The sequence below is a fragment of the Passer montanus genome, unplaced genomic scaffold (assembly GCF_014805655.1).
Source record: "Passer montanus isolate IOZ18808 unplaced genomic scaffold, ASM1480565v1 scaffold39, whole genome shotgun sequence".
Classification (NCBI taxonomy): domain Eukaryota; kingdom Metazoa; phylum Chordata; class Aves; order Passeriformes; family Passeridae; genus Passer; species Passer montanus.
In genome coordinates, this window is record NW_024368707.1 from 5,536,047 (window position 1) to 5,562,483 (window position 26,437).

The following is a 26,437-nucleotide window of genomic DNA, read 5'->3' on the forward strand; positions in this document are numbered from 1 at the left end:
CTTGTGGAATTTTACCCTTGGCTGATGTGTTACCACCCATATATGCCTTGGTGATTTGTCTGTATGAGAGAAATTCAAGCCTGTAGGTCACTGGATGATAATTTTGGTTCCAAACAGAAAACAAGCTCTTCCCCTCTGCCTGTGAAACATTTAGACCTCATTTATCCCTGGATCAGTCTGATTAAATCAGCTTCTCTGGCAAATTGATTCTCCCAAATGTCCTTTTCTGAATTGGCTATTTTAGAGTAAAAGTCTCCATGTAGATTTCATAATACTTTGCTCAAAGCTGATGCCTTTTTTTTCCCCAAGGACCTGTGCAGATCCAAAACTGATGATGGATGTAACTGACTGGTAACTGTGTGTCACAGGTCTGCATTTTCTTCTCTTTGGGAAAATTGCTTCTCTGGGGAAGTAAGAAACATAGATCTGGTGGCACATGGTTTAGAAACTTCCACGTGGGTATGTGCTAAAGTACAGGCCTGAAGTGTGGGGTGCCTGGGCTGTGCTCCTGGTTCCCTACTTGGGAACTTTGCTTGCTCCCTCCACCTTGTGGAATTCACCAGCTGGGGGTGAGGCTTGCGTACTCCACTCAATGTTGAGGTCCCCCATGGTGTCTGCAGTTGAATTTTTTTCCAGGTACCTTCCCCAGGACAAATGCTTGGACTGGCCAGAGAAGCCCTTTCACATTTGATATGCTGCAGATTAGCACAGAGCTAGGGAGAGAATTTGTCAAGTGTTGACAAACAAGTCAATATTGCAGGATGGCCAAAGTGTGGAATAGAAACTTTCCCTCACCTAGCAGTGAAGTGCTTTGGATTTCCCACCTTTTTTCATTGGTGGTCTACTTTCCTGACAACCAAGTCTTTCCTTGGCAGCCCTCCATGATGAACAGGTTGAAGTGGCTTGCTCTGATGGTGGGCTTAGGCCTGGTAGAGCCTTCAGCTCTGTTTATAAAGCTCTTTCCATACAGATAGCATACAATGCTTTGTCAGTCCCTAGCTTCTCCCTGGGAGAGACACACTGGGGTGTATTTTCAGGAGGCCCTGTGAATGGGAGCTAGCTAGCACCTCATGTCCACACAAGGTGCAGCTTTCACACCAGGCCCATGTGGTGAGAGCCACACAAGTATTTCAGCTTCAACATGTCACCAGGAAAGCTTTAATTAGATACTTGAAAGATAAGAATAATGATGGGTTCTACTGCATTTCCCAGGTTACTTAGGGATGATCATTTTCATGGCTCAGTAGCTGGTGGAAGTGCCAGTCTGTGCTGGAGCATTCTGCACTGCCCGAGTTGACTGTGCCATCACATGCAGGTATGCTGGATTTCCCTGCCTTCTTTCACTCATGTTGCAGAAAGCACTTCCCTTTACTTGCATTTAGGGTTGAAATGGCTTTTCAGAGGTTCCCAGCACTTGTAGTAGTTTTTATCTAGGCGATTTGAGGTCTGGAGGCCCCATTTCGTGACAGCAAGGCTGAGGGATGATTCAAACATGAAGGCCTATTGGGAAGAGGAAAGGTAGGTTAGGGTAAAAGGAAATCCAGGCAAGGTGTCTTCTCTACCACAAACAGAATTTGTATACATGGTCCAGTATTTCCAGGCTCTCTCTTCAGCCTGACCAGCTCAGGGAGAATGCTCTTCAGATCTGGCAATGCAATGCTGGAATTAGTCAGGTCTCAGGAGTGACTTTGGACTCCCTGCCTGCCTAGAAAAGCCAGGTTGATCCAAACGCTCTAGTTCAAGGTCTGTTGCTGATCATTAGATTTTAAGGGGTAGAGACAAGAGGACAGTCAGGTTGTTTGCTTCTTTGCCCATAGGCTAAGACAAAAATGAAATTCCCAGCTTCCTGCTCAGGCAGCAGTTTATGTGGGCAGATGATCAAAGCTGGCTGGCATTGGATGTCTCCAGGGGAGCTCCTGGGAGCTGAGCAGTGCTCACTGATAAGGGAGCTGAATGCTGCAGCAGTTGGGTTCAAGTACTTTTCCAACTTGCCAGCAAGAAGTGACAGAACTAGGCTTTAGTTTAAAAGTGGGCACTATGCCATGCTCTACCCCAACTCTTCCGAGCTCCCTTGGCTCCTTACCATGGTCCCGTCTGCGACCCGCTCCGGCTCCAGCTTGGCTTTGCTCGCCTTCTCGAAGCAGTCAGCATCTGGCCCGTGAGGGGTCATCATGCTGTGCAAGCTGCCACCTCCCGGCTGGAAACCTTCCTCCTTTGCTTCATAATGGCCTTTGATGAGCCCCATGAACTCGCTCATACAGTTCCCTGCAGGAGGCAAAGAGAAGAGGCTGCAGAGAAGGGTGGTTGGGAGGGATCATGGACAGGCTGTGAGCTCCTTGAAACCCATGAGCTAAGCTGGGCCAAGCACAGGGTGGAGTGGAAGTTTCTAGACAGGGTATCACGCCAGGGGACATCAGGCAATGCTTGTAAGGTTGTACAGGACTTTACTACCTGATTGAGAAACAGAGCTCCCTGATTAAGGACGTTCATTAGAAATCACCTTAACGAAAGGGGTTCCATCAATCCCTAAATGATGTTGATAGACCTGTGCTTTTCCTGCATCTCAAGTTGTGTTAGTAATACACCTGCATACGGACTGCATGGTGTAAACTGATTTTACAGACTTGCATTAGGGACTGTGAAGCATTGGAAAGGAAGTTCTGTATAATCATTCCTGTGTTACAGACACAATATACCTGATCAACAGTCTTATGAGAGAGCTTGCTCTGCTGTCCCAGGTTATAAGCAGGAAATTATTTTGATACTCTTCTACCACTTCTAGTGCAGTCAGCCACTTCACTACCTTATGCTTTTAATTCATGCATTATCTGCCTACTTCTCTACAGCCACTGTATTCTCAAAGACAAGAAGCCAAATTCTGTCCTTCCCTGAGGAAAAATACTTTCAGTAGACACTCTGAAACCACTTGAGTAACATACCACTAAGTTAGGCAAGGATAGTTGTATCTAATCATTCAGTACTTACTGAGTTATGCTCCCTGTAAGGAAAGTACTTTAAAACCTGTCATCGAAGCTTTCAGCTTTCCTACAGCTGATGTGACTAAACAATATGGCAACTTTCTGCTCAGCAGGTAGTTTTTGCAAAACCTGGACATGCTTCCCTAGCTATTTTATATATAGCTCTTTTTAACCACTAGTTCAGTCTTTGTTAAGTACAATCCAGGCTCTGAAATGTTTAACAGCAAAACTAATTTAGCTCAAAGTGGGGTTGGCCTATATATGTATACAAACATTCATTAATTTTCATTCCAGGTTGTCAGTGTCTCATGTAGGACTGGATTGTTACAAGATTTTCATTGAACCTCCTCATGTACTGCACTTGGCACATTTAAATTGCAGTACAGACCCTGAGAGTTGATAGCCAATTTGTCTGCAACAGGAATTTTAATATCTCTTAGGAAGACTGGGCAGGTAAGTAGGAAACCAGCCTGGAACTTAGGAGATGAGCAGAATCTAGTCTCTTTTTCGCTTGTGAATTTCATATATGAACCCAAACAACTTAGGTGTGCCTCCCTTCCCTGTTAATTAAATAGTGTTGTCTACAAGCAGGATATGGTGAAGTTAAAAATCTCTTAGTGGCCAGTAGGTATTAAGGACCCACTATAATGAGAATCACATAAGCACTCTCTCAGAGAGAAGTAATATATGCCCATGGTATAAAAAGTATACCAGATATTTTCAGTCTATGTTCAAAAGTACTTAGGAGTAATTCACAGCCTCTAAGGATGTAAATGTAGCCAGGAGAAGTCAGTATTTACAAGCTGTATGGCCCCCTTTGTAAGTGAAATTGTTATGGTGTCTAAGAGTAATATTTTTGAAACACCATTGCTGTACTTGGAGCAAAGTTAATGAAGTATGAAAACCATAACTCTTCAGTGCATCAAAATTCTCTGAACACAGGCTTTCAACTGCACCAGAGGAGACGAGGCAACAAAGGATTTCTGGCATGCAAAATAAGCCTCTGGTGAAATACTTGGAGAGAAGGGAGTTCAGCAGAACTGAACTTGTTGGAATCAGTATGGAACTTCTACCCCTGAGTTGCTCAGTCCTGTGATACCTCTTAATGCAACAACATTCTCGTCACAGCACTAATTGCAGGAATTAACGTGTGCAGTTGTCTCTGGTGAAATACTTGGAGAGAGGGGAGTTCAGCAGAATTGAACTTGTTGGAATCAGTATGGTACTTCTACCCCAGAGTTGTTCAGTCCTGCGATACCTCTCTTAATGCAACAACATTCTCGTCACAGCACTAATTGCAGGAATTAACGTGTGCAGTTGATAATAGTTGATAGATAGTTGACAATCACAATGTCTGCCTTACTCACTCAAGCTCTTCCCCTCCATGGCTGGGGTAGAGCAAACAACCAACCTGCTCAGCATGAATTTAGTGTTCCAGCTTATGGCTGAGGTGCTGTGGTCAAATGAGGAGCTATGGCCGCCACAGCTGTCCTCATGGGTGCTCTTAGATCATCACAACGTGGACAAGATGCTTTGGCCATCAAAAGTGAGGAGCTATGGCAAGTGAGGAGCTATGGCAGCCACAGCTGTCCTCATGGGTGCTCTTAGATCATCACAACGTGGACAAGAGAAGGAGAGCTTTTTCTGTCTTTTAGCACAAAAGAAGCAAGGTTGAACAACTTCATATTTGTTATGGCTCACAATGCGTCCGTGTAAAATTAGCACAGCTCTGCTGATGAGCAGCAACTTCATCGTAGTTAACCAGCAGTGTGTCTCACCTCCTAGGGTCTAGAAAAGAGTCTTGGCACTATCCCAGCCAGCCAGGAGATGTGTTTTCCTGTCACCCTGATTATTGCAAATGAAAGCAGAATGACAGGGCAGGACTTTGCCTGTGGGATTTACTCAGATGACTGCAGAGCTGCCTGCTATGTTTGCAGTGCCACTAATTCTGCTGGCCTCCAAGGTGCTTGGAAATAATTTAAGTGGCAGAAGGAACTGGCTGTTAAACTGTGGTTAGTAAGTGTGCAGAACTTCTCTCAGCACTTCAAAGTGACCACAGCATGGTCACTTGATATCTTCTGGGATGAAGCCTGTTAGCTGTTGATGTAAGGCGTGCAGGATGGCCAAGCTTTCTCTCTCAATCTGACAGAGCAGGATGTCTCATCCTCTCCCTGGAAGGGCAGTCCCATGTTGGGAACTGGATTTCTAGCATCCATTCAATGCAACATGTTGCCATGCTCTGCCAAGACGAAGCCAAAAAACTGCCAAAAAAGAAACCAGGTCTGCAGATGGCAACCAAATCCAAAAAACATCAACCAACTCCCTGCCTGAGAAGCCAATTCCTTATCACTGGCTTCTTAAATGTGAGCAATACCTCCATCACTGTGCAGGTGGCAAAGAAGGGCTGTGGAGAGCCAATTCCCTCCTTTGCTGTAACTCTGATCTCACCATACAAGTGCCAGCTCTACACCCCTCTGGGCTTCTCACCGCTTGTAATATGATATTTCCCTTTCTCCTGTTCTTTATATATGTACTCTGATGAGATACTAAGTGATTCATGGCTGGGTGATAGGACAATATCTGACTCATTTGTACAATGCCAAGTTCAATATGCACCTGGGCTCTCTGGGAGCCCCTCAAGTACAGACACATCCATCTATGCAGAAGCAATGAGCCCATCACCTCTAAACTTTCATGAGATGCTTTAAATAGGAACATCTTTGGATTTGTCCATTTTCCAGGGGGGACTGACTGACTCCAAGAAGCTGACTAACTAAGCCAAGGACAACAAACCAGACTGCAGCTCCCCTGCACATGCTCTCAAACAAATGGAGACTTGTTTCTTTCCTGCAGTCCCAGACTCAAGCGCAGCCTGGGAAGCGCGGACGTACGGTGGTAGTAGGGAGGGCGGAAGGTGTTGTTGGCTACCCCCCATCGCGGGGGGAATATGACAAAGTCAGCGAGCGCCACTCCAGCACGGGTGGTCTTGGCTGTCAGGACAGTGAAGATGGAAGGATCCTGGAAAAAAGTAAAGCAAAAAAGCATGAAATGGAGCAGGGCTCAGAGCTGTCTGCTCAGGGCACCAAGGTGGTAAAGCTGATCGATACAGCCTCTCCCTTGCCTAAACACTTCTGTCACCCGCACCTGATGGTGTGGATGAGATGTGGGACCCTGGGGAACAGCACTCAATTCCATGCTGTACAGGGAGGACAAGAAATAGGTCTGGATGGTTCTTCCTTTGAGCAGCTTCGACAATCCTTCCCATCCTGGCCCTTGTAGCTGGCAGCATAAATGAGGAGGGTGCATGACCCTGCAAGATGAGGTACTGCAATTCCAGGAGCAATCTCCAACATTCCTACCACAAAACTACACCTTTTCCCTAGCCATTTGCAGAGGACAGGAACATCCTGCTAGAGGCATTTACCCTCATGGCCCTGTTAGTTTACAAATGGAGAAGAAATTGCAGAGAAATAGTGGCTTGTTGAAATCTCTAGTCCAGTAAAATGATTTTCTGGGCTTTGATCCCAAACCTGTCCTTCTCCTGGCAGATTTTTCTGGAGTTTTAAACAATACTTTCTATTGGTTTTCTCACTAGAAATGCTCCAGTCTCCCTTGCACACCCACTTGCATTGCTGTGGGCATCTCTCCCACTGGACTGGTTTCCTTTTCAGATGAGTTGCTTACATTAGTTTTGGCCTTAGTTATTTTCCATAAAATCCAGAAATTATTACAATAAAAGCTGCCAGCTCTTCAAAATGAAATTCAGTGCTGGACTCAGAGGAACCAGAGGAAGGAGCCTGTCCAATAGCAAGAAATAAATCAAGGCAAAAATTTGAAGCAACAGTGTTTTTGCTGAGTTGCACGGTGTATGTTGGCATCAGTATTCACTCCTCCTCCAGGGCACAGAAATTCTATGCTAAGCTGCACAGAACTGTTTAAGAAGCTGACCAACCTCCAGTTATGTGTTTGTACCACAAAAGAGGACGTCTTCTCCTATGAAACCTTGGTTTGGACCCAGGGAAAGCGGCACTAAAGATTTCACACTGTTTCTTAGAGTGCAACATATTTTCTAAGACACTTAGAGCCCCTGGAGCTCAGGGTGGACTTGGGTGGTACAGTGGCCACAAAATTTTTCTTTGCCTTGCTCAGTTCCAGAACTTACCGCGTGGTCAAAAGCAACAGCATTAATGACCATGAATTTTTCCAGGTGGTATTTGTATGGCGTGTAGTTCCCATGCCAAGCTACAACATTGTAGGGGGAGTAATCCTAGCAAAGCAAAGAGACAGAGGATTACCACATACAGCCTTCCAACATGCTGCACATGTGCAGCATGCTGCTCTTTCCCAAGTGAAAAGTGGGTTTAGTACTGGTTAGAGGTACACTGGCAGCTCTTTAAGCACAGCCCAGTGTTGTGAAAACGAGGTTTTCCTCAGCATTTATGCTTGGTGAGCCTCTGGGGTTTGGTCTCTAAGAACCTTTGAGTGCTCAGGCAGTGTTTGGACAAGGCCAGCTGCAACACCAGCTCTCTGGTAAGGAAATTCTGGATTTTCACAGTAGCACCAGTTCTTCATTTCTACGTTGTCACTATAAACATATGGAGGCTAAGACCACTGTTGAGTTTTTGGACAACAAAGTCTTCACAAACACTTTTTTCCCAGACGGAGGATCCTCAGCTGGGAAAAGGAATGACCCAAGAAGACAAGGACTCAGTTCTGCTCCACATAAGTAAGCAGGACTTTGTGAAATGACATCTGTGCTACTGAGCTGCATATCCCAGGCCATGCACTGGCAGTCACTGCACTTCAGTGTTACCTGTTCTCCCAGGCATCCTCACCTGCTGGGCTGCAAACAGCTTGCCCTGGTACTTGCTGATCACTGTGTAGCCCCCTGGCACTTGGCGGTCCTCGTACCATGCCACGGGCACCAAGAAGTCACGTGGGTTGGCCAGGCCATTGGCTCCTGGGAAAGAAGGAGAGGTGACAAAGCTCTTTGGGCAATCTGCCAGGGAAGTGAGAGGCTGGCGCAATCTCCTGGCTTTGTGGGTACCCTTCTGTGTTATGAATGACCCAACTGCTTCCTGGCCACCATGAAACCTGAAATAGTCATGTACTTCTTGTGCTCCTATGAGTAGGTGATTGTAATTCATCCTAGCATTCAAGTCCATGCTCCCTTTGTGACTAAGAGAGGTCCCACCAGTTGCCTTCAGAACAAGATTAGTACGTCATCCTCAATTAAAGGCATGTACCAACCAGGAATTAAGTGAAAAATGGAGGATGAATTGCTCTCTGTTCCTGGACATCCTGCTGACAGGATGCTTAGCCATGCAGAAGTTACAAGGCATGTCACGGGGGCAGCCAAATACATTTCTGAATGCTAACAAAGAGAGCAATAAAATAGTGATACCTACAGACTCGGGGCATACTGAGGGGTTGCTTAATGCAAAGAGTGCATTTTCAAAGTGCAAAGCACCATACGGGTGCTGGAGCATTCTTCTCCTCGTTAGTATTATTGTTACAAAGTGGTTTTGAATTTCTTGGATAAAAATGCAGACATTACTACCTGCTGCTAAGGTTTAACAGTCACTGCTTTTCTCCAGCTGTCACTTTTTTCAAGTGAAAGGTGAAGTTAAAATAAAGCAAGACTGCAATACAAAGGATCTTGGTCTCTGAGGGGAAGGTGGGTAGATGGTGAGAAGAGGAGCTCTTGTAATTACCACCTCCTGAAAAGGTTTACAGGCAAGTGCAGTCTTTTTCTTTTCTCCAGAAAGTAAGCCTTATAATAGATTCCTGCCTTCTGTAGACAAAAAAAACCCTAAAAAACCACCAAACCAAAATGCTAAAGAAAGTCTAACTGTGTCTGAAAAACTAGCTAATGGGAAAACTTATTGCAAACAGGCTGGGCAACCATATCAATAATCAAGTGAGCAGGCATAGGGTATGATAAGTGGGGGATGGCAGAAAGCTGCAGCTGGCTAAAAGGCAAGCTGTTGAAAAATCACTGTAAGCTCCATGTGGAAAATTATGTGCCCAGAATGTCACACAGAAGAGATGCTCAAGGGGGGTTTCCACTAAACAGCTGCAGATTGGGTTGGTTCTCCAGTGAAAGGAGGACCGGGTTCACTTCTACCATGTCAGTGAGATACAAATGCCCCTGAAGGCAGATGTGTCACACCAAGCTTGTTACTGAATGACAATACCAGTTAATTTCCTTGAAGCATGGCCAGTCCTCCAGATCACGCAGAGAGCTAAAAACATCTAGTGGGGAAAAAAGCCTCAGTCCAACCTAAAACAAAACAACCAACCCCAAAACACCACTCTGAAAGTGGAGAACTGTTGGCACTGTTTTTGTAGTTATTTTAGCTGTTAAAAGAGGAGTTTCACTTCCCTTCCCTGGGACAATCTTAGTAGAAGCAACCAGGAGGTGTTTTTCTCAGCAAGATAAATTTGGAGGCAAGTACCCAAGGGATGAGGAAGGTGACATAACCTGAGCTGAGCACTGCCAGAAAGCTGACTGGGTAATCATGATGTGGGCAGCAGGCCTTCAGATGCTGTGTCCCCTCACAATATCTTTGTCACGACAGCAAAAGGCTGTGCCTTCGTGATCTGTGACTCTGCACAGAGCAGGAGGCATCTGGCACAGAGGATCTGTGATTTCTGAGAGCTAGACCTGCACTCAGTGAAAGCACATCCTCCCCAGCAGCGCCACACGGAGATGTGAATGTCTTGCTGATCCAAGCCCTCCAGTGCTGCTCATTTTATTGGTTTCTAATTCTCCAGAGGAAGCAGTTTCTGACACTAAAGCACTCTAGAGCTCCAAGGTTCCTCTGTTAACTGAAGCAGGGGGGAAAACACCACTTGTTTAAATCTAAAATGGGCCTTCAGGAATATCTCATTTTCAGTTGCCTCTGAAATCTGCCCTTCCTTTTACCAGGAAAATTCTCTCCTATCACTCCAGTTTATGCTGTATCTGTAAGTACAAGGCATCAGTGGTGATGGCCTCTTGGGTTTCTTTTGGTAGGAACAGCTTCAGAGACAGCAGATGGGGACAAGCTGACCAGAACTGAAAAGAAAACAATAGAAAAGAGGGTGGGAGATAAATGGTCCCTTCAGTGCCAGGGGAATCTCTGGACAACTAGTCTGTCACATTTTTTTGGCTCTTCTGAGGAATAACAGTGCTGGAACGGAAAGCTTCTTTGTAAAGGAGATGTGCATGGGAGGATGTGATGGATTTGGGCTTGTAATTCATGCCTGTCCCTATGAAATTCACTGTAGGTGTAACAGGAGATTATTACCAATGGGTCCCAGGTCAGGCAGCTCGAAGTGTGCCCCATACACCTCCAGGATGTAGCCTCTGGTCTCTCCAAACACCTCCACACTGAAACGCATTCCTTGCTGGAAAATAAAGAAAGATACTAGGATCCTCCCAGGACTTTGCTGACAAACCATGAGCATGTGAATGCAGGAGTTGGCTTGCTCCAACATCTGACTCTGAGCCACAGGCAAGGTGCATTCAGCCCTTACCTGGATGACACAGATTTCATTGGGCTCCACTAGCATCTTCCCAAACTCAGTTGTGATGAGCAGTTTTCCTTGCTGGGGCACTGTGGAAACAAAATGCAGACAGAGGAGCTGAAGTAGCATGATGACTGCCACCTTCTCTTACTGTCAGAGCACCCAGGCTCCATGGAAGAGCAATGGGCCCTTTCTGGCACAGCTACACAGTGAGTCTGGGCTCCCATGCAGACTCCTGCAACAGAGAGCCCCGGGGTGAAGCTTCCTCACCAGCTCCATCCTCCCCATGTCACAGAAGGTACTTGTATGAGCCAAAACTTCGTGGCCCCTTGGTGTAAAGTTTGCACCACAGTCCAGATAAATGGGATTTGATACATTTGGGTTCATACCTCTCTGTCTCACAATCTTCATACGAAACAGTGCATGTACCCATCTTTGTCAGGACTGTGGCAGTGTGAGATGTCTGGGAATAACTGCTTCCTGAGGGTAGAAGCAATACTCTTGCTAACATCTGCATTGTTTTCCATGACTGTTCTGGCACAGGAGAGCTCACATTTTGACTTGAAAAACTAGTAGATTTACAGAACCTGCCCTGGCACTTCTACTTCACAGTAGTGAGGGAGGTGAGTGAGAACAATTTAATAGCTATTTGATGGAACAAATGTTCCTGTTGGTGTCCCGAAGGCATTCCTGTTCCTTAGTCAAGAAAGATACAAGCAAATATCTGCCTTCTGATACCACTCAGAATATTTTTCAGCATGTGTGGACTTTATGTGTCAACCTCCACACTCACTGTGGCAGTCTGGTTGCCTGAGGCTGGCACAGCATGGGAGCTAAGCTGCCGTGCCAAATAATATTGGGCTAAAGCAACAAAGGCATCTAACTGTAAGCTGCTCTGAAATCCTGAGGTTTATGATTGCCAGAAAACCTCTGCCTGTGGCGTGTCTAATACCAGTCTGGAGAGCACTGGGAAATGGTCCCTGAGCACCATGGTCAGGGTGGAAGCTGGGTCACTGCTCAAAGAGTTGAGGTCTGGCACAGGAGCAGTGCAACTCGCCGAGCTGGTGCCAGAACACCAAATCTGCATGGCATGGGGGTGAAGCCAACCCTCTCCTCCAAATCTTGGCCATAGAGCCCCAGGCTCTGGAAGAACAAAGAGGGAGGCAGGTGGTAGCCCAGGCAGAACCAACTGGAGGAAAAAAAGAAGCCAAAGCATCAACTCACCAATCAGGAAGTCGCCATCAGAATTATAAAGGCATCTAAAGAAAAAGGGGAACAGTAAGGTTAAGGTGCTATAAGCCCCATGCATTTGTGCACATCACAGCCACAGCTGGAGAGTTTTGAGCTGGGAGACTGACATGGCAGATTTTCACAAATTCACAGAATATTCTGACTTGGAAGGGACCCACAAGGATCAAGTCCAACTCTTAAGTAAATGTCCTAGCCTGGAAACAGGATGTTCTCTGACCTCTGCCAGGTCCCTGCCTTTGTACTCATGGGCACATCAGCTATTGTAAGCTGGGGAGTGGGGCTGATTTCCCCCCTGGGCCACTGCAGGGAGCAGCAATGCCTGCTGCATGTGTGTTGAATTCTGAGGAGTAGCTAGAGGACCTAAATCCAAGACATCTCCTCTTGCTGCACCCCCATGTCCAGCTGCCCACTTCTCTTGGTGGTTCCTCAGGCACTCCTCTGGTGTTTGACCACAGAGCACAACCCACTGTGGACACGGAGAACACGTTTGCCTGTGCACACAGGAACACAGAGCACAGAGGGATGCTGGGAGCTGGACTCCAGTTGATGGCAAACAGACAGCCTGGAGCAGCCTGAGCCACCAGCACAGCAGGCACTGACCTGTCAGTCATGGAGGTGTTGCAGACAAAAATATGGACAGCGATGCCATTGCGTCCTCTGGGCTCACCAGCTCCACACAAGGTGTGCAGTCCCTGCAGGCAAACCCAAAGCACCAGGAGTGAGCAGAAGACAGGGCAGCAGGGGCAGCCCTCTTTCCTCCCCTCACCCCACCCTCTTGCTGGGTCTCACCTCCTCTCTCACTTCCCACACTGCTACCAGCCTTCCTCTGTGTGGTCCTTTGTCAAATATGTTGGATTCTTTTTAATATAATAAGGGTTTCTTAAAACCCGTGTAAGCTAGTGTTTTCCAGCCAAGGGTCTGGGGAAAACTGAGGGTTGGGGCTTTTTTATTTCTTTAAGAGTTCCTTGAAAGTCAATGAAGAAAATCAAGCCCACTGCCAGTTGCTTGGGGTCTGCAATCCTCTCCCCTCCCACAGATGCTCTGCAAGCCCAGTGGTTTCAAAACTGTCAATATTACCCCAGTTCTGAGCATCTTGTGTGCCCTGCCACCCCCTGAGGGGAAACAGAGATGGAGAATGCCCAGATGCCCTGGTTCCCCAACTTACGCTCACAAAGTCCATCTTATTCTGAGGGGCTTTTGGAATCTCAAAAGGTTTCCACCGCAGCTACATTGCAGCAAACAAAAAACAAGAAGGAGATGGCAGTGATCAGAACACAAATGGTGGTAATTCAAAAGAAAGTAGGCCCCTGTCCTCCCCCTGCTTCTCCTTGCTGAGCTGTCTCTTTCCTCTCTTTTCTCTTTCCTTATTGCCTTGATCATCTGGTTTACAAGTGTTTTTTTTTAATTTAAAAAATTATTTTGCGGGGGCTTTAAAATTTTTTAATCATCATTTTGTAAAATAATTGGCAGGTCTGTGTAGTGCCAAGGTCAAAAAAATCCTCTTTAAAATCTGCCTCTATTAACAACAACATTTTTGAGAGCAAAGAAATTCAGATAAGCAGCTTTCTGTAGTCCAATTGTTATGGTCCTGTGCTCCAATGCTAAATGATTCAGTCCTTCTGTGACCCAAACATGACATTTTTGTTTGCTCCACCTCATTTTCCCCCCATCCAAAGCAGAAATAGCTCTGCCTGCATGAGCAGGAGCCATGAGCAGCACTAATTACTTCTTGCAAAGCCTATCAAGGTCCTCAGGCAGAAGGTGCCAGAGGAGTCCAAAATATTTGTTGGATTTGAATCCACCTGCATCCTCTCACAAGAAGTTCCACAGTTTATGTTTGTCTGGAGCTTTTTTGTTTGGTTGGTTGGTTGGTTTGGTTTTGTTTGTTTGTTTACTGTGACATTTGTTATTGGTATTTGTTTTTTCCCTGCCTCTCAATCATAGCTTCTCTTTGTCATCTCTGTTCCAGTCTGGAGAGCTTTCTTCTGTTTCAGCATTTCTCGCTCAGATGCTACCCCATATTTTTTCATCACATTTGACTCCTTTTCAGTTTTGTCATCTTTTATAATTCTGCCATTGTCCTTGGGTAATTTTAAAGTGTCATTTTCCCCACTGACTTCAATGGGCTTTGCATGAGGTGCCTCCATATGGCCATCTTTTTAGATGCATGAGGACTGCTGAAGCTCCTTAAGTACCTGGGTGAAACACAAAGCATCTCAGGCAAGAGTAGGTGTTGTCCAGCAAACTGAACCTTGTCTCTAACTTTGCTTCAGAGAGGATAAAATGGAAAGCAGGAAGGTGGCTCCCACTTACTGCCAGGAAATAACTCTTCTGGGTTTGGGGGTTGCCACTGAAAGTGGCAAGAGAGGAAGTAGGCAGGAGCTTTGCTGCTGTTTCCTTAGACAAAAAAAGTACTACACGGAAATGGTTTCACATGCTTGAGAGCTGGGCATCTTGGAGTTACTGTAATGATAAATAATCATAAAGGTAGATGTGGGATGCAAAGGACATCAAGGATGGATGAGGTGATAACAGAAGTCATTGGAGCTTTATCTGGGAAGGAGCACCAAAGGCATGTAAATATGTGCCTGTCACTGCTCCCTGGTCAATGGCTGGAAAACATATTCCAGCAGATCCAGGAAATTATTTAGACAAATGGTGAGGCTGCCAGGAGGCTGGAAATTAGCTAATCATGATGCATCAAAGGGCAAAACCTGAGAGAAGTGAAAACCAATGACCATGAGATGATGGTGAGAGGAGAATGGCAACAGATTAGCAAAACCAAATGTTCTGGGGCTGGCAGGGAGGAAATCATGATTAAAGACAATGGCAAGGCTGTAACAGAGGAAGACAAATGCCATCTCTCTGTGTGACTCTCCAGAATGAAGCTAGATTTCCCATGAGGGCTGCAGAGAAATGGGCTGGCAGCCAGCAGCCTCTCCAAAAGCACAGGGAAGGACAGGATGGATGCCAGAGACACTCAGCTGCTTTGCTGGCTGAGCTGGGGCATGAGAATTTGATGGGGGACACTGAAGGAGAAGAGAGAGCAGATTAAAAAGTGGCCAGGAGGAGCCCCAGGGGAGATACCAGGTAGCACAGATCTAACCCTGTGGCACTGTAGCCGTGCTGGGAAGCAGCACAAGGATCTGTCAAGAGGTGAAGCAACAAGCTTTGAGGGCTGTCATTCCTTGGGTGACTGTGGTGAGGAACAATGAACAGGTGGCAGACAAGACCCTGCTTTTGAATTGGTCAGACCCCCAGGAACCTGTGGCTCCTTCAGACTTCTTGCAACGCAGTGCCTTTGCACTTCTGGTTAGTTTGACATTTGACTGTCCTTTGTGGGAATCTATAAAATCAGAAAGTTTGGGGAAAGCTGCAAAAGGCAGGCCTCAGAGACAGCAGAACTGTGATTAGAGTTAAGCAGTAGCCATAAAATAAGTCAGCAGAAAAATAATGTAAAAAGTAGAAAAGTAAGGACAAATGGAACAATGGTCTGTGTATTAACGCTTGTGTAGAATAACTCCCTAAGCTGCAAAAAAGTATATCTAGCGAGATATTAGGAAGTTCTAAGCTTAATAATGGAGCTCTGTGCATTGTGTTTTAAGGCTTACAAGCAGGTATTCTATTCGAAAAAAGCAAACATTGTTTTAACCGAAAGTACATGTGTTTATAGCAATTGGATGGAACAATCAAACATTGTTTTAACCGAAAGTACATGTGTTTATAGCAATTGGATGGAACTACTGTCAATATGCTTTTGCTTTGTGTGATTGGTCAAAAAACTTATAAAGCAAGTTGTAACATTAAGTTCTTGATCTGCTGCCTGGGATGTGAGCTGCTGGCATCTTCCCATTGCCATAACCATGTAATGAGACTGATGCTGAAAAATAAAATGGCTCGAGGCACGTTCCTAGCAATCCCATCCCGTTAGTGATTTGTACATAGCCCCTGGCCGGCGATATCCTCCTGGCAGGACCAGAGCTCCTTCCAGCATGGTTACCTGGTTGGGGTCAGGTTCAATTTCATCCCAGTCGTGTGTCAAGTGGCCCTCCTCAAGAGGTTTGAAGGGTTTGTGGCAGACTGAAGGTAGGATTCGATACAGCCAGCTACAAACAAGGAAAACACCTGGATTAGCCTGGGGAAGAGGTTGAACCCTCTGGGTAGCTGCTGGCTGATTGAGCTCCTAGAATAACATTTACATGAGTGGCAAGTGGAGCAAAAGGTTTATTAAATATCAAATTAGTAATATTAAAATTACATAGCAAACAACAGCTCACAGCCAGAGGTTTCCAGAGAGATGGCTTTTATTATGGGCTCTAAATACAAACATGTCCTGCTTTATATAGGTAAATGTCTATACGTGTATTTGCATGTAATTGCTTATGTCTACGTTCACACATATGCATATGAAAAAATAAAAATACAGCTTTTTCTGTTGCTGAAATACAGCAATCTCACAGCTGGAAAAAGAAGCTTGTTTAAACACAGCTATAAAACAGCTCAGACAAGACAGGGGTGAGCAGTGTCCAATGGAAAGAACAGAGGAGCTCTCTGGAGATAGCCTGTATCTGAATTTGGATGAATTACAAAAGTAGCATCCTTTGCTTGATATGCCATGCCCATGCAGCAAAGCCCAGAGTTTGGAGCCTCCTACAGCCCAGCTTCCTGCTGCTGTAGGAGGCTCCCCATGCCTCTGTCACTGCCTGGGACCATCGCTCTCCTTCCTTGCTGCCTGCTGTGGGTGTGGGCCCTGCCAGCACTGCCACTCTGGCATCCACACACCCTGCATGCTGCAGCCAAGACCAAAGCTGGGCTTTCAGTCAGGTGAGAGAGCAGAGGTGATCAGAAAAGCCTCAGCTAGGCAGGGCAGCCAATGCTTGTGATGTGTTAACATTGGTGGTTGCAGTTTGGGCAAGCTGGGGAGGGGAGGAGGGAGCTCTCCCTTGAGAGCTTGAAAAATTCCATCAAGGACAACTTCGTGCAGCAAACAATGATTCATCCCTTTCCCACGCACACTGAGAGCTGGCACCAGCCTGGAGAGCAGAGGCATCTCAGATGATGCATTTGCCTTTCATTTGAACAAGCAGCAAAAGGGACAGAAGAGCCACAGTGGGAGAAGTAAAAAGAGAAACCCATCTTCTGCAATCTGGTTATGGCTGGAGCATGACAACCAGGACAGAGCTCTGGGAATCTTGCTGCTGGCTGGAACAAGCTGTTCCCAGCACTGCTGAGGTGTTTAAGATCATGCTGGGTGCCTGGCACTTTTCTGAGGCCCTGGACAGCCCCAAAATAGGAACAGACTGAGCTAGCAGCTCACTGGCCCCAACCACTGTGCAGAACATCCCTTAGGAGGAAAGAATCTTTCTCAGAGGCTTGGCTTTGACACTGTGCAACATCAATTGCTTACCAGTGCCAGGGCCAGGGTGATCTTTCCATAGAAGCAGCAGGGCTGAAACCCTGAGGTTGTTTCACACAGCACACATAACCCATCAGGACTCTGTGGTTCCTGTGAACATCCCCCTCCTTCCTCATCTCCCTCAGAAAACCACTTTGTTTCCCACCCCAATCACTCCTTTTCTCAGCATTTTTTTAACCCACTTGCCCCACCAAAGCCTTTTCTCTCCCTCACCTGTGGTCTCCTGTCCTTGGCCCTTTCCCAGTGCACAGCAGGGCTTTTTTTACCTTTCTAGGCTTACAGAAAGCACTGGTGGCACTGAGACAGCCTCTCCACCACTCCCCGAGTGCCACATCCCCCCCAGAGCCAGGGGTCACGGTACCTTCTCCTGTTGGTGGGCCGGGGACAGGTGAAGGCAGAGCCCGAGAGCTGTTCCGCGTACAGGCCGTAGGGGCACACCTGGGGGTTGTTCTGCAGGGGAGGAGAAGGAAAAGAAGGAGTGAGAAGCAGTGGCATGGAACTTGGCTCTGAAGCCTCCAGCAGAGCACTGACCTGGGCACCCAGCACCCTGATGCTGTAGGGTGCTGTGCTCTCCTGAGGCTGTGCTTCAGCTCCAGTACTTGTGTGTTCTTGCTCCTCTGAGGCACCAGCCAGACCCCAAACACCATTGCACAGAATCACACAGAATCACAGAATAATGAGGTTGGAAGAGACCTCTAAGATCATCAAGTCCAATCTATGCCCTAACACCTCGACTCAGAATCTAGACTATAGCACCAAGTGCCATGTCCAGCCTTTTTTTAAACACATCCAGAGATGGTGATTCTACCACTTCCCTGGGAAGAGCATTCTAGTACTTTATTATTCTTTTGGTGAGAGATTTTTTCCTACTATCCAACCTATACCTTCCCACATGCCACAGAAGTGCCCTAGGGAATCAGCACAGCCACTGGGGCAGCAACAGAGTAAGCTGCAAGGGGCAGTGCTGCACAAGGTCAGAAACAGGATTATCAGGGAAAAGGAAATAATTCCCAGTTAATACAGACTGAAAAGCACACTGGTATTGAGCACAAACTTCTCTCAGACCAAGTGTTACCCCAGAGCATCCTGTCTGGCTGCCTTTCCAAAAGGCTAATAAAGACACAGAAGCTGAATGCACTGAATTCCCCCTTCTCCTGCCCTCTGCCTATGGAACTGGTGCCCAGAGCAGGTGTTTTGGTGTCATACTGCTTCCTCCTGACAGTGCTGCTTGCTGCCCAAAAGCATCAGTGACCTGCAGGGTTTCTGCACAGTGAGAGCCCTTCTTTGGAGTACAAAGGGGGCATTTCCCCCTTTGCAGAGCTGTGGGCACAACTAGCACAGGTTGCTAGTTTTAGCAACCCTTATGAGTTCACAACTGGAGGACAGAGTCCTCCTTTTCAGAGAACAGAAACTAAGCATTTTGATCTAAGTAGGCCACCATCTATTTGTTCGAGATCAGCAAGAAGCAAAGACATCCCAGAGCTGCATGAAACACCCCAGTGGGACAGTCATACACCATTTGCTGTCCCATCTCCCTCCTGCAAGGCATGGCATCCTATATCCTGCTGCTGAACAGACCAGCCATCCATACAGTATCAAACCCTGCCCTGAGAGGCAGGCAGAGGGGAGAGCTAAAGCTCTCTGAGTTCGTGTAGCTTCCAACCTTCCACTTCCATCTTGTCAATACGGGTATGCAGTGAAGCAGGAGGATCAATAACCCTTGGAATTTTTATCTTAGCCAGCACTCCTGCAGATGCCAGTCTTATAAATACTGCATCGGAAAAAGAATCCACTCCTGGGACTGAAAATCTTTTTTGTCTAACTTGTTTTCAGATTTTTCTATTAACTCTTTTGATACAGAGTCCACACTCTGTCTGGATGAGAGCACCTCAGCCAGGGGCTGGAGGAGTCTGCTCTGGCAAATGGTGCTGCTGGGAAATCCTCAAAGAGCACATCCACACATCCCAGTGCCTTTTTAGACCAGCAGCCACTATTATTGATCTTCCAGTTTTAAGTTTCTCTATCTTACATTTTTTGTCTAGCCAGCCTCAGTAACAAGACACTGCATCAGCCAAACTACCAGCCTGAACCAGCACAGCAGTTTGCCTTTCTTGTGAGCACACCGTGGGCTGCCATGCAGACTTAGGGGACATTTGCATTTAATGTGTCCCTGTGTTGTGCGTTAGTGTCCTCACTGACACACAACATGACAAATATCAGAGCTGGGGAAATCCAGGAAACTCAGGAAAGGCAAAAGTTGAAAAAGTCTTCATTTGACCTTAATTCTACTGGCCTCTTTGCATAGATGGGGAAGAGGAGCACCAAGGGATGTAATTAGCTTAGCACCAAGTCACAGAACCCTAGAATGTTTTGGATTGGAAGGGACCCTAAACCAACCTGCCATGGACAGGATCACTTCCCACTTGACCAGGTTGTTTAAAACGCCATCCAACCTGATCTAGAATATTTCTAGGCATGGGCTATCCACAGTTTCTCTGGGCAATCTGTGCCAGTGTTGCACCATTATCGTAGTAAAGAATTTCTTTCTAATATCTAATCTAAGCCTGCCTTCTTTTGGGTTAAAGCCAGTTTCCCTTGTCCCGTCCACTACCTGCCCTTGTGAAAAGCCCCCCTGCAGATCCCTTGTAGCCACATTTAGGTACTGGAAAGTGCTATAAAATCTCCCAGGAGCCTCCTCTTCTCCAGGCTGAACAACCCCAACCCTCTAAGCCTGTCTTCATAGCAGATGTGCTGCCATCCAAGTCCCAAGATTGCAGGAGATCCAAGGGAAGCCACAGGCAGCCTCAGAGTGTGTGCTGGTGTAAAGGAGACCAGCACAAAAGGAGGTGAGAGAGGTTTAATTCTTCAGGGTCTCATTCTCACCTTTGGGCACCAAGAGGGTAGTGCTGCATGGGTTGCAATTCCTTCCCTTAAAACAGAATTACCCCATATAATTTATTTTCATGAAAACATGTTCAGAAGTTACTTTTAAAAATTAATCTATCAGTTTATTATTACAGGTGTTCATGTTCCCTCCCTACAAAGAAGCTTCCCCCCTGCAAAAGATTTGTATGTCAGCTTCATTGAACCCCATTCCTACAGAAGTTCTGAAATCTCCTGCATGCCTCTCCTGCATGAGCATATCTCCATGCCAATCTTCAAACTTCTGCTCTGGTTTGATCCAGAGCTGGTGGCTTCCTTCTCAGTGTGGCTGAGCCACTTGTATTGCACACTCCTTTAGGGAAAAAAAAAACCCTGTTGCTGAGCAGAGGTAATTTAGGCAGGTCTTAACACCTAAGGTGAAATTTGAAAGCTCACAAATAACTTTAAAATAGAAAGTATTAATGGAAATCTTTATTTCTGACTTCTGCCAGCATCTTATTATTCCAGTCTTGTATTAAGAAAGCTCCTGGAGATTTTCATGGTGACAGAGAGAAAGGAAACATGTTAAGATGAAAAGAAGCCAAAGGATTAGATATTCACTCAAGAGTGCATTTTGATAAAACACTTAAAAACCCCTCAGTACCTGTCCCTCCGGTAAAGCTCCCGGACAGCGTGGATCCTCAGAAGCATGTTCATTTCCAAATCCTGACATGTACTGTAAAATAAAGCACACAGCTCATCACCATTTTGAAAACACAATTAAAACCTCTCCAAACAACCCACCCATTGTTTTCCCATGCATTTTTCCAGGCTTTTTGTATGCATTAAGACTTTCTCAAGTGGTCTGCTTGCATGTTGCCACAGACCATTTTCACAGCTCCTGGATTTGCTTCATTAGCTAACTGTGCGGTGGGCTGGGAAGCACAGACAGGAATTGCTCTCCTAAGACTGTATGTCTACTTCTACTGCATTCTGCTCCATCAAGGCACTTGAGAAATAACCCAAATATCACATATACTGTCAGACTCAAGGACAACAGGGTGATTGATAGGAAGAACTGTGCACCAACATCATGGATGTGTGCTAGCACCATTCACGCTCAATCTGACTTTGCTTCAGTCATGGGTGCTCCAAAATCTCCAGACTGCCTTGCAAATTTGTTCACTGGGTCCTCAGATTCTTAGAGAATGAAACTGGGAATCATTCGGTTGGCATGCCTTGTGATAAATCCCCATGCTCAAAGAAAAGGTCAGGATGTAGATGGGATGAGAGATGAAGGGAAAGACAGCCAAGTTAAACCGTGTCACTGATCTGCCCTGAGTAAGCCTTGTCCTGTTGGGCATAAAGTGTCCACCATGGTACTAAGTAGAATTAATCCATTACTGGGTGATTTTCTGGGTCTCTAGAGCAGTGAATTCCCAAGAGACCCACAAATGGAACAGACTACACGTCCTCCCATACCTGCCCTGCCTACAGCTGTCATGGTCTGAGCATGGCTAAAAGCCACAGGATAGAAATGATGCAGATCCAAGCTTTGCAGCCCTGGGAAAAGCACACAGCAAGCCTGAGACACATAAGGGAAGCAGGAATAACAGAGACCTTAGCTTTGCACTGTCAGAAATGTAAATACAGTCCCTTCAGATGCTACAGGAAGCCACAAGGAAGCTCTGCTGAACTCTGCATGAACGCAGAGGTGTTTTTTGGCAGTGACTGGCGGTTCAGCCCCGTGGTCTGGGGAAAGAGTTAAATATTAATGCTGCCCTCTAACAACTGCAAGAGTAGCGGGGCTGCTCATCAGCCTTCAGGCAGCGGTGCCAGGATGGCAAAGCCCAGGGGCCCTGAGGCTTGGCTGTCACACATCCTGGCTGTCAGCAGCACTGAGCAGCCCTGGCAGGAGCAGGGACCATCCTCAGCATGGTACGAGCCTCCGGGAGGCACAGGTCTGAGATTAAAGTGGACAGATGCCCCCATAACCTGGTTTATTTTATATATAGTATTACAGCACCTGGATTATTCCCCCCAGGGGTGCTCAACCTTGGGCAATTTGCAGCCCCCTTGTAATTTTCCCAGTGTAGTAGACACTCAGAGAGCAAGCCTGAAACCTCCTGAGAAATCATGTGTTTTCCTCAGGCTCCTTTCAGCCACCTGTAAGAGAAGACCATTCCCAGGGGACTCAGGCTGGCTGGAAGCCCTGCTCAGCCTGAACCTGAAAACATCCTGGTTTCCCTCGGCTCAGGGAGGATATTTCTCTCGTCTTGTAAATGAATATACATCGCTAGGAGCTGCTCTCCGCTGGGTTCTGCAAGAAGCATATTGATATGCAAAGCAGTAGGTCACCTAAGCAGCCTTGGCAAATGTATTGTATTGGAACATTCCCCCCACCCGCCCCGTTTTCCTTCCCCCCTCCCTTTTTTAAACGGAAATGCAGCAATATCTGATGGGACTGCAGCAGTTCCAGAATGAACTGAGACTTCCACACTGCATCCTCCTTTACCGGGAACACGGAGGTTGTCCCAGCATTTGCCTTCGGGGCAGCCCTGGTGAAAAGAGGAGGAAAGAGAGAAGAGGACGAAGAGGGAACAAGCTGATTTTCTGGAAACATAGCCAGCAAGATTTGACAGGCTCTGCTGAGTGCTGATGGAGGGCTGGGAGGGGACAGTCAGTGGCTCTTCGGAGGGTTTGTGTACCTGGCAAGAGTTGTGTGCTCCCTGCAGCCCCGTGCCACACTGCTGGGGTCAGGGGGACAGGAGGCACAGAGATTCTGCTGTGGCAAATCCATCCCTTGTCCTTCAGCCTAAAAAGCTGGAGATCTGCACATCTGAACTGCCCATCCACATCCCCAGAAGTCCTTTTGCCTCTGCTTGCTGGGCCAGAGAAAGAAAGAACCATCTCGTGGAAGCAGCTGCTCTGTGCCCAAGTGCAGCAGGGCAGGGGGCCCTTTCCATGGGCTGGATGCTGAGCTGCTGCCTTCCCCAGCTGCACCAGGGGCTGCAGGGGGTGGCACTGCCCTGCTGCCTCCAGAGTGGCAGCAGAAGCTGCTGCATCATTGTTTGGTCCAATAAATTCTTTCTTGCCAAGGAAAAAAAGAAAAGAATTCTCAGGTAACTGCATCGAGGGTTGAAAAAAAGACATTGGCAGGACTGCAGCTGCTGGAGGGGAGACGCCTTGCTGCTGCTGAGTGTGGCTCCGGGACTTTTGCCTAGAGATTGGATGTGGCTTTTCTCATTCCCTGTTTCATTTTCTCTTTCCCTGTGGCATACCTCAGAGAGGTTTCTCTCCTCTACATGCCCATTCCAAGGCATGCAGGGAGCTGGCATTTGGCACGTGCTCCCTGCATGCCTTGGAATCGTCATGCTCCAGGGCTCTGGGGCACTGTGCAGGGACCCTGCTGATACAGGTTGGGTGGGAGTAGCAGTGAAAGGGCCAGGCACATCATGGTTTTTCTCCCTTCCAACCCTCCAGACCCACCTCCCACTTCCCAGTTTCTGTTGCACAAGGTGCCCCCAAACCAAGGGAAATTACCTCCTTCTGCCTGCCCAGCAGCAGAGCATCATTCCTGGGCTGAGAAATCTGTGAAAATGGAACCCAACCCCTCTCCATGACGTGGTAGCCTGATTTGAGTACCAGAGCACTTCCCTCTAGGTCTTTGCCTGGCCTCTGCAGTTCCTAGAGAAGTTATTGAAATCTCCAGGCTGGGTAAGTTGATGGGCACTATTGTAATTGAGCGGCTGGTTTCTCTGTTACACAAAATAGTCTCTGTGGCTCTTTGTTTTCAGTCCTGCTTTTAACTAGTGTTGTTATTTTGTTCAAGATCCTGTAGATTTTTATGCCAACAGGACCTTAGGTGTTCATCTGACGCCACTTTGGTTTTTGTTTTGTAGTTTTTCGATAAAATGAGAGAGATAAAAGCCCAGCACAGCATAAAAAATTCAGCATAGCTCATTGATTGGAATAACTGGGATGTAAAGCAGAGTGCTCACAATGGGTGTCGTGCTCTGACCTATAAACCATAACCTTTTGTTCTCCAGATTAGACAGCAGGCATGGGAAAAACACATTTGAAGTCTGAACACATACTCTGCAAAATAATTAAGACCCTTCTTCAAACACTGCATAATATATTTCTCTATCAGCTCCTGCTGCAGGACACAGGGAAACAACATTCTTCTCTCAACAAGAAGCATGGCACTTTTTATCAGTTCAGTCCAGTGAGCCCTGGAGTGTTTAACACAAATGCAGAAACATTGACATGAGCATTTGGGGCAAGGAGCAGAGCAGGTCTCTCACCTTCTGTGTGGTGCTCCACAGCCTCCTTGCAGGCTGAAGCCAAAGCACACAAACCAGAGCTCTGCCCTGGTGATGCAGGGCCAATATCCCCAGAAGAAACTGACACCTCCCCTGACATTTCAACATCCCTGTTCCCCAAAAGTGCTGGAGATGGTCCTGGGCCAGACCTTTCCTGAAAGGAGCTGCTCAGCTCTAGGCTGGGACATGACACTCTGCAGAAAACAGAAGAGAGGGATGGATGCCAGGGGAGTGGAGAGGAAGGGCAAACCAACAGTTCTGGAGGAGAGGTTTCTGGAGAAGGTGAAGCAGGTGAGGTGATGACGGAGTAGGGACACGTGTGACGTCCCAGAGAGGAGCTGCTGGCAGAGCAGCCTGTTCCCATGGGCAGCTCCAGGCAGAGCCACGCTCAGCCTGCAGCCACAGCCACAATGGCCAGCAAGGCATCAGGGCTGCTAGGAGTGAGTCAAAGATGGACATGGAATATGCAGTCACAGCCATGATATGAACCAGCTGGAATGGTACAGGGACAAGGCTGCCCTGCTGCTGAAAGGGGATAGTGAGAGCTGGGAAGTGTCATGGACAGGCAGGGAAGAAGCACAGTGAAATCTTACTGTTTGAGGAGACAGGACTCCTCAGAGGTGAATGAGACCTGTGAGAGCACTGAGTAAAATAATGAGCATTACAGGTGGTGGTGAAGGAGCAAACACTTGTATCTCCAGAACTAGGAGCAGGCTTAGTAACAATAACATCCCAAAAGTCCAGGGAGAAATATGATGATCCTACACAAGTTCTTGAGACTCACCATGTCCTGAGGTAAGGCCTTGCCACTCCTGCCTGCTGCAGCAGCCCATGCACCCCAGTGGCTGTGGGGCAGCTGGCCCCCCATGACAGTGGTGAGGTGCTGATGAGATTCAGGGCTGCAAATCTCATGTTCCTATGCTTGAGCCACAAACCCCCTTATCACACCCTTCTCCCAAAGCTCTGGCAAATGCTGCAGGGAAAGCTCCTGCCAGCTGCCCTGCTGGGGCTTGGAGGGGAGGGCATGGCCAGAGCCTTGCTGCTCCAGAGTGCCCTGCAAGGGGTACTGAGAAACAACCCTGAATGGAGCCACTCCTGGGGCTGCCGGGGAAGATGATGCGGCCAAGGTCACAACATCTGGGCAGATGTTGCCAGCCAGATTTCATAGGCTGAGGGGGAAACACCCCCTGGCAGCCAGGATGGGAGGAGGGGCACATGCAGAGGGTGGGGAAAGGACAACTCCCACCAGGAAAGGACAATTCCCACCATGAAGCGGTCCTGACCAAAAATGATTTCCAAAGAAGGTGAAGAGGGAGAGAAATGCTTATTTATAGATGAAACACAGCAAAATACTTCATCCCAAGAAAGCTTTAAAAACACACCTTGATACACAAAAAAGGGGCACAATAAAATGAAACAGAGCCCCAAAAAGTTAGTGTGAGCAGAGAAAGGGTGTTTACAGCCAGCACTGGTGGGTTCCAGGCACCCGACCTCTTACCTGCAGGCCTGTCATCTCCTCCTGGTTATCCTCCTCCTGGAGCAGACACAAACCCCGAGCAGGTATCTGGCCAAAGCAGCCTGGCAAGCAAAGCCTGCTCACTGATCAACTGAGCTGGGCTGGAGGCAGGCTGACAGTGCTGGGAGTGAGAAAGTCCAAGGGAATTTTCAACCTGTTTGCTCAGCCCGGTGTGTGTTTAACCAAACGCCCTTCTCTGCAGAACCAACCCCAGGATCGATCTGAATAAACAGGGGGTGAGGGGGACTGGGTTTCCTCATCACCCCTGCTCCCCCTCAGATGTTAAAAAAGGGGTTATAGCTCCCACACATGGGGAGGGGGAAAGAACAAGGTGTTTAGAACCAAGAAAAGCCATTTTGCAACTGTTTTATAAGCTCCTTTTGTAAATTGTACCTCTAGCAATTTTCAGACATAACCCTCTAAATGTGTGGCAAATATTTGTTCATTAATTCTCCTGAGTTGTGTTACACTGGGGATAGAAGAGATCACATCTTCATCGTGGTGAAGGTAGTGATATTTGTGAAACACTGTGTGGCAACATTACACAGCATTTTGAGGCCAAAAGCAGGGAAGAATT

General features: G+C 47.1%; 1 protein-coding gene across 2 annotated transcripts; it reads right to left on the bottom strand.

Annotated features, from left to right (window-relative positions):
• Positions 1-1,128: 1,128 nt before the first annotated feature.
• HGD (homogentisate 1,2-dioxygenase) lies at positions 1,129-25,998 on the bottom strand. 2 transcript variants are annotated; one of them, XM_039717992.1, is made up of 14 exons: positions 25,843-25,998; positions 20,684-20,755; positions 17,519-17,607; positions 15,742-15,847; positions 12,907-12,966; positions 12,342-12,433; positions 11,715-11,749; positions 10,500-10,579; positions 10,271-10,370; positions 7,814-7,938; positions 7,141-7,245; positions 5,870-5,996; positions 2,084-2,265; positions 1,129-1,500 (listed from the first exon to the last, which is right to left on the bottom strand). In XM_039717992.1, the coding sequence occupies exons 1-14, from the start codon at positions 25,855-25,857 to the stop codon at positions 1,369-1,371; spliced, it is 1,320 nt and encodes a 439-aa protein (XP_039573926.1). In that variant the 5' UTR covers positions 25,858-25,998; the 3' UTR covers positions 1,129-1,368. The 2 variants fall into 2 exon arrangements, with proteins under 2 accessions (XP_039573926.1, XP_039573925.1); XM_039717991.1 differs by lacking the exon at positions 25,843-25,998 and adding an exon at positions 25,129-25,376.
• Positions 25,999-26,437: the final 439 nt, after the last annotated feature.

Bases quoted from the DNA above. Each gene is read 5' to 3' on its own strand.
- HGD (XM_039717991.1), bottom strand. From the start codon at position 25,212: ATGGGGGGCCAGCTGCCCCACAGCCACTGGGGTGCATGGGCTGCTGCA. The intron at 12,967-15,741 runs GTAACCATGCTG...GCTGCAATGTAG, and splicing joins TTGAACCTGACCCCAACCAG to CTGCGGTGGAAACCTTTTGA. The intron at 11,750-12,341 runs GTCAGTGCCTGC...CTTTTTCTTTAG, and splicing joins AACACCTCCATGACTGACAG to ATGCCTTTATAATTCTGATG.